The 7,689-nt window shown below is 41.1% G+C and overlaps 1 protein-coding gene across 1 annotated transcript; it reads left to right on the top strand.

Moving 5' to 3' along the window:
* The first annotated feature begins 688 nt into the window (after positions 1-688).
* On the top strand, positions 689-2,631 carry LOC124108734 (olfactory receptor 11A1-like). The gene has a single exon (XM_046467279.2). It carries the CDS (start codon positions 841-843, stop codon positions 1,789-1,791), a length of 951 nt encoding a protein of 316 aa, XP_046323235.1. The 5' UTR covers positions 689-840; the 3' UTR covers positions 1,792-2,631.
* Positions 2,632-7,689: the final 5,058 nt, after the last annotated feature.

Raw genomic sequence — 7,689 nt, 5'->3', positions numbered from 1 at the left:
TGGCTACAGCAGTATTTTGGAGGCAAATTCTCTTATCTTCCCTGAGCATTCACCAAGATGAGACTGAAGAGGAGAACTGGTCTTTCTTAACTCATTCAAAAAGAATCCAAGGCTATCATGGTTGAGTGCAAATACTGCTTTAGGCCACCTGGTTCTGAATCTTTGTTTCCCACTTGCTGCAGCCTTAAAGTCTTTTTAATGAGGCTGATTTTGTCTGTTTAAAACTGTGAGATCCAGGCTTGTAATTCCAGCCTCTGAGGAGACCCAGCAGGAGGATCACAAGTTCAAGGGGGCTGGGCAACCTAGCAAGACCCTGTCTCAAAATAAAAAATAGGGAGTGGTGTTGCCGATGTAACTCAGTGGTAGAGTGGCCCTGGGTTCAATCTCCAGCACCACAAAAAAGAAGCAAGTGAAAGATGAGAGAAAGCATTTCTGCCCTGGGTCACACCTGTATCTACACTGACCTTAGCATCAAGAGAGTCTCAAGCCTCACACTAGCAGGACTTTCTTTTGATAGTGCCATGGAAACCAAGACAGAAGTAAGAAACTTCCCTCCCAACCCATTAAGAGGCTTAAAGGAGAGGAAAATTAAATTGATTTGACAAGCATTGATTTTCCCTAAAGGTCAATTGTGCCTTGGGTCTTTGACTCTCTAGATTCTCTCTTAGAGAGTTGGCAAACCCTCTGGATATGCTCCTCATCTTTCTCTCTGTCTCACCTCCATTTAGATCTTCCTCCCTTTCTGGATGCTGGACCATCACAGAGTCTCATACTTTTTCCATGTTCTCTGTGTAAGCTAAGAAAGAACCTTCCATGTTTTGCTCCTAGGGAGGCCGAGGTATGGTGATCCCATCTTGGGAAAACCAGACAGTGATAGTAGAATTTGTGCTTCGAGGATTCTCTTCCATCCTACACCTAAATATTTCCCTCTTTGTGATGTTTTTAGTTTTCTACATCTTAACTATTTCTGGAAACATCCTCATTGTCCTTCTAGTTTTGTTCAACCACCCCCTCCACACCCCCATGTACTTCTTCCTGGTGAACTTGTCCTTTCTGGAGATCTGGTACACCTCCAACATCGTCCCCAAGATGTTGCTGATTATCATAGCCGAACAGAAGACCATCTCTGTGGCTGGCTGCCTGGCACAGTTCTACTTCTTTGGATCTTTGGCTGCAACCGAGTGCCTCTTGCTTGCTGTGATGTCCTGTGACCGCTACCTGGCCATCTGCCAACCTCTCCGCTACCCCCTCCTCATGACTGGCCCCATCTGCATCAGGTTGGCTGCTGGTTCTTGGCTCTCCTGCTTCCTTCTCACATCAATCACCATGGTCCTGCTGTGTAGACTAACCTTCTGTGGACCTAATGAAATTGATCACTTCTTTTGTGACTTCACCCCTCTGGTCCATCTTTCCTGCATGGATGCCTCACTGACTGAGACCGTTGCCTTTGCCACCTCTTCTGCAGTGACTCTGGTCCCATTTCTCCTCATCACAGCCTCCTACTCCTGCATCCTTGTCTCTATCCTAAGAATCCCATCGGGCATAGGCCGGAGGAAGGCCTTCTCTACCTGCTCTTCCCACATCATTGTGGTCATGGTGTTTTATGGGACACTGATTGCCACTTACCTCGTACCCTCAGCCAACTCTTCCCAACTCTTGCGCAAAGGGTTCTCTCTGCTTTACACCATCCTGACACCTATGTCCAACCCCATCATCTACAGCCTGAGGAATAGAGACATCCATGAAGCTCTGAAGAAGTGTTTGAGAAAGAAATCCGGTTCACTCAGATGATGCAGAAAGGATGATGCAGAGCTATATCAAATGACCGGATACCTCTGAGGATGGCTGTGGACACTGCTGAGTTCCGACAGTATTTGGATGAATGGTCTAAGCAGATCGGACTCTGCTTCATCATCTTCAGTAGTCTTAGCTTTCTTTTCTTTATTTTTCTTTTTTACAAAAGTTTATACTCAAAATGAACTGGTAAGGTGCTCCATTCACTCAAATATATGAAGGCTGCTCTGTCCAAGACACTGTGCTGGATGGACATAAATTATAAAATGATAGGCAAGAACAGAGGAATTCCTTGTTTTCATTGAACTCACAATCTTGGAGGAAGTCCAATATTAATTAACTAGTATAAAATTACAAATATAAAAGTACTTTTGGGATTCAAAATTGAAAATAATAAGATGACTACTATGTACCCATTAGAATGGCCCGAATCCAAAACACCTACAGTAGTAAATGCTGGTGAGGAAGCAGAACAACAGGAATTCTAATTCACTGCCGATGAGAATGTAAGAGAGTACATCCACTTTGAAAGGTAGTCTTGCAGTTTCTCACAAAACCAAACACACTTTTACAATATTATTTAGCAAACATGCTGTTTGGTATTTATCCAAGTTAGCTAAAAACATGTCTATTAAAAATGTACACAAATATTTATACATTATTCATAGTTGTCAAATCTCGAAAGCAAACAAGATGTCCTTCAGTAGGTGAATGGATAAACTGTGGTTATCCAGACAATGGAATATTATTTAGAGCTAAAAAGAAATGAATTACCAAGCCATGAAAAAAAAAACAACACAGAAAAAACCCTTAAAAACAAATCACTAAGCAAAAGCAGTCAAGCTGAAACGGTTCCATACTCTATGAGTCCAAATATATGACATTCTAGAAAAGGAAAAACTGTGGAGACCATAAAACAATCTTTACCATGCGTTAGTGGGCAGAGGGATGAATAAGCAGAGCACAGAGAAATTTTAGGGCAGTGAAACTACTCTATAAGATATAATGAGGGTGAACATGTGTCATTATACATTTTTTCCAAGTCTACAGAATATACAATAATAAGGGTAAACCCTACTTGAACATTGGCTGATAAATTTATATGACTGCAGGTTCACTGGTCATAGCAATTGCCTCACTCAGGTGTGGGATCTTGATAATGGGAAGGCTATGTGTGTGTGTAGGAGAAGGGGATATGTGGGAACTCTGTACTTTCTGTTCAATTTTGCTGTGAACCTAAAACTTCTCTAAAAAATAAATTTGCATCATTACCCCAGGTACATATATGCAAGACTGCACTTAGGGTGTGACGCTACATCTTGTACAACCAGAGAAATGCAAAGTTGTGCTGCAATGGTGTACAATAAATCAAAATGCATTTTCTGTCATATAGACCTAACTAAAATAAATTTTAAAAAGAGAAAAAAAATCTTTTTAAAAAAATTTATAAAATATCTAATTTTAAATAAAGAAGGTAGAGCTATAGTCCCTTTTTTTTCTGGAGTAAATTTGGCCGAGGAAAAGTATCATCTAATCCTTTCCGCTCTAGGACTTCGAAGTGGGAAAATAAAGAAATGACAGATGAGAAAATGGATCGTGGCAGCACCATCTCCTGTCACGACAGTGGCAAACTCAATTGGAAGTTAGGGCTTCTTGTTTACTGAGTGCCATCTCCTCTTGCTGGGCTTCTGCCAGGCTCTCTGTGCTCACTTCCTGCTGATTGTTTTCAGAAAGACAGAAGGTGGGTGGCAGGAGTTCGTTCTTAGATCTTGAATTCCAGAGAGCTGAACTGACTTCAGAGTAGAAAAGCCGAGGTCAGCGTTGCAGTTGGTGGCTGTCTGCCCCCTCGTCTGGTTTCTGCAAGTTAGGTTCCCCTGCTGCGGAGGACAGGATTATCCCTCAACTAAACTTCTCTCTTCTTTTGAATCACACAAAGAGATTATGTTCAGCCTTCATGGAAGTTAGTCAAAACCCTCGCTGGGAAGCAGCACCTATGGTACTGCTGAAAACATACTCTGGCTTTACATCCTCTTCTTGTACCTCTTGGAAACGGGGGGGAGAGTACTGTTGAGATTATCTTAGAGTGAAAGCGAACGTTACTGGCTCTCAGCTCAGGGACACACAAGGAGGTCCTTTTGATTAGACCAAAACTGCCTCTAGGATCACCTTTTTGAGACACTTGGAAGGAAAACGTGTAGTTGTTTTAGACAGCTTTTGCATGGCTGTGACTGAAATATCTGACAAGGAAAACTCAGAGGAGGAAACACTTATTTGGGGCTCACAGTTTCAGAGGTCCTAGTTCATAGATGGGCAGTTGCATTCCTCAGGGCTCAGGGTTGCTAGGCAGCACATCATGGGGTAAGGATGCAGAGGAGGAAGGAAGCTGCTCCCCTCATAGCAGCAAGGAAAGAGGGGGAGAGAGAAGGGGAGAGAAAGAGAGAGGAGGAAGGGGCTGCAGGGAAAACCAGCCTTTCACGGCACATCTTGAGTGACCCTCCTCCAGCTATGCTCTGCCCGCAGTTACGACCCCATTATTCAAACCAGGATGGACTAATTAGGGTAAGCTCTCACAATCCAATCACTTCACCTTTGAATATTCCTGAATTAATAGGAGCTTTTGGGCTACACCTCATATACACACCATAACAGTAGTGTATCACATCCTTTAATGGCCCCATGAACCCTGATCCTCACGGTGTACTTCCTACAAGGCCACAGCCTGGTATCAGGTCACAAAGCCTCAGGGGTTTTGTGGTCAGCAAACCACCATCATCTGGGAGAAAGATTTCCCCATTATTCCTTCTGCAGGAAGCCACAACTCCCAGCCTTTCAAATAGGGAAGGGATGACGCTGGGTTAGAACTGGCTTTCTATTTCCACAGGAACATGAAAATGAAACATGGGAGCTCCTCCGAAGTCACTGAGGACCGTGGGACTAAATGAGCCATGTCCTTGGCTCCATAACTGGAAATAAACCCCAAACCCTAGCAAAAGAACCCAGAATTCTGTGGTTTCTATCCTTATCTGTATAAGGATAGGACATGTGAGTTTCTGTAGTTGTGAGTTTCTATCCTTGGAGTTGTGCAAAAGGTGTCTAAGAAGTCATCAAAAAATGAAGAAGGGTAAGCAGTCCCTGAGCCCCATCCCTGTGTTTCCTAAGCAGTTCTGTCTTATTTATCACTCTTCCATTTAAAACTGTATTTGAATAAAGACTTCTGCTCTTAAGTGTGTATGTATGTGTATACATATGTTTGTACACACACATATGTTTTTCCCAGACCTTTCTTTCTTTATTGCTTTCCTATTTCTTTGCTGGAAAAAATATACAAAACATGGGATTCATATGTGGTTTAATTTATACCATTTAAGGTCAAGGACAGTAGGTGTACTCCGCTCAGGCATGGGTTGGCCTGCAAAAGAAGCTTCTTTTCATCCACAGACAGTCAAATTCCTTCTAATGACCAGGAAAGAGAATGCTAGAATGTTGGGAGAGAGTATTTGGAGAAGGCTGGCTGGGATGGCCACCCTCTGTAGATGGTGCTGTGTCACAGCTGCCACACTGTCATTTTAAAAACTTACTTTTAGTTAACATATAATAATCATATACATTTACAGGGCATAGGGTGATAATTAGATACATGTATACACATTATCAAATAAGGGTACTTAGCATTTCTGTCTCCTTAAACACTTACCACACTTTGTTTTGGAAGCTCACAAGCATCTCCATTCTATTCTTTGCAAAATATAAAAGAGGTCCTCATAAACTATAGTCACCCTATTCTGCTGTACAACACTAGAACTTTTCTGTCCTATCTGTGTTTTGGGACCCAGTATCCAACTTGTCTCTATTCCACCAACCCTCCTTTGCCTCCCATAGTCACTATTCTACTCTTTTCTTCTATGAGATCAACTTTTAAAAATTTCCACACATGACTGAAAAGACGCAATCCTTGCCTTCCTGTGCTTGGCTTATTTCACATCACATAATGTCCCCAGCACCATCATCCATGTTGCTGCAAATGATAGGATTTAATTATCCTTTTATGAGTGAATAATGCCATATTGTGTATGTATCATTATTTATCCATTCATCTACAGATGAAGATCAGAAAATCTCCATCAGTAAATGAGTTGATTGGAAAAAAGGACAATCTTTTCAATAAATGGTGTTGGAAAAACTAGATATCCATATGCAGAGGAATAAACCATATACAAAAATCAATTCAAAATGGATCAAACACCTAAATGTAGACTATGCAACTACTAAAGAAAATATAGGGGAAACACTTCAAGACATTGGTATAGGCTATGATGCTTTTGGGGAGGATAAAACCCTAAAACATAGGCAACAAAATTTAAAAACAGGCAAATAGAACTATAACAAAGTAAGAAGATTCTGCACACCAAAGGAAACAATCAACAGAGCTAAGAGATAACCTGTAGACTGGGAGAAAATGTTTGCAAACTATCTGACAAGGGGTTGATATGCAAGACATGTAGGGAACTCCAAAATGTTTTTTTTTAAATCTGATTTTAAAAGTGGTCAGAGGATCTGAATAGACATTTCTCAACATAAGATATTCAACATAAGATATTCAGATTTTTTCAAATATGAAAAAATGTTCAATATCACTAATCATCAGGGAAATGCAAATCAAAGCCATAATGAGATATTATCTCACTTTAGTTAGAATGACTGTTTAAAAAAAACAAATAAACTTTAGAGAGGATGCAGAGAAAGAGGAACTCTTAAACATGTCGGAGTAAATGTAAATTACTACAGCCATTATGGAAAGCAGTGTGGAGGAGGGTTTCTCAAGAAACTAAAATTAGAATGAACATATGATCTAGCTATTCCACCTCTGGGTGTATATCCAAAGGAAATGAAATCAACACTCTAAAGAGATACCTGCACTCCCTTGTTTGGTGCAGCATTATTCACAATAGCCAAAGTATGAAATCAGGACTGCAATTTTTAAGATTTCTGAATTCTTTGATTGACTTATCTTATACAAGTTGAGTTTCAAGGCAACATTTGCCAGTGACTTGACCTAGTTTGTCAAGGATGCCTGTCTTTGTGGGGGCACTGAATACCCGCAATTAGCACTTAAAGTGGGCTTTAAGGCTCAGGCATGGGTTGTCCTGCAAAAGAAGCTTCTTTTCATCCACAGACAGTCAGATCCCTTCTAATGACAAGGAAAGAGAATGCTACTTGATGATCCCTGATTATTGTCCCAGTGCTGTGAAGTCCTTTGGTGATCAATGTGTGGAGATATAGATGTACAGTCACTGCTGAATGGTGGTGGTGTTGGTGGGGAGAGATCATATAGCCACTGCTGTTATCACAGGGAGTAGCTGTTTTCTGAAAGGCCTGTCACTACTTTCATTGAGTTTAGGCAAGAAAGCATGAAACCCCATCCCACCTGGGCTACACTGTCATTCAGGCTTGGTGGTTTCTTACAATCTACACTCACTTGAGGTCAAAAAAGACCGGACCTTCATAAGAGGGGGTCATAACTTTCATGCTGAAATTCAGAGTCCACGGCACAAGAGGATCATTTCTTGTGCATCTTTTGGGGTTCTGCATGTTCCCCTAAACACTGAGTGAGTGGAGGGTTGTGATACCTGCTTATCTCCTACATACCTGAGATCAGGGGCCAATCTCTTAACCACTTTAGGTCTCAAGCTCCAAAATGGAAAAATCCGGAAGACAGGCCAGTTGTTTTCCAAGGAATATACTGAGGAAAAAAATAACTAATGTCATACTATATTTTGAACTTTGCAAAACTTTTCTACATATATCTTCATTTGGTCCTCATTTTGTCTGTAAAGTAGAAATATCTTCATGATACAAGTACAGATGAAGAAACTAAGGCTCAAGGATGCTAAAAGT

This window comes from Marmota monax, unplaced genomic scaffold (assembly GCF_021218885.2).
Source record: "Marmota monax isolate L192 unplaced genomic scaffold, Marmota_monax_Labrador192_F-V1.1 WCK01_AAM20220418_F8-fsc00181, whole genome shotgun sequence".
Taxonomy (NCBI): domain Eukaryota; kingdom Metazoa; phylum Chordata; class Mammalia; order Rodentia; family Sciuridae; genus Marmota; species Marmota monax.
Note: the sequence above shows the minus strand (reverse complement) of the source record. Positions and strands in the feature narration are given on the sequence as shown.

Bases quoted from the DNA above. Each gene is read 5' to 3' on its own strand.
- LOC124108734 (XM_046467279.2), top strand. From the start codon at position 841: ATGGTGATCCCATCTTGGGAAAACCAGACAGTGATAGTAGAATTTGTG.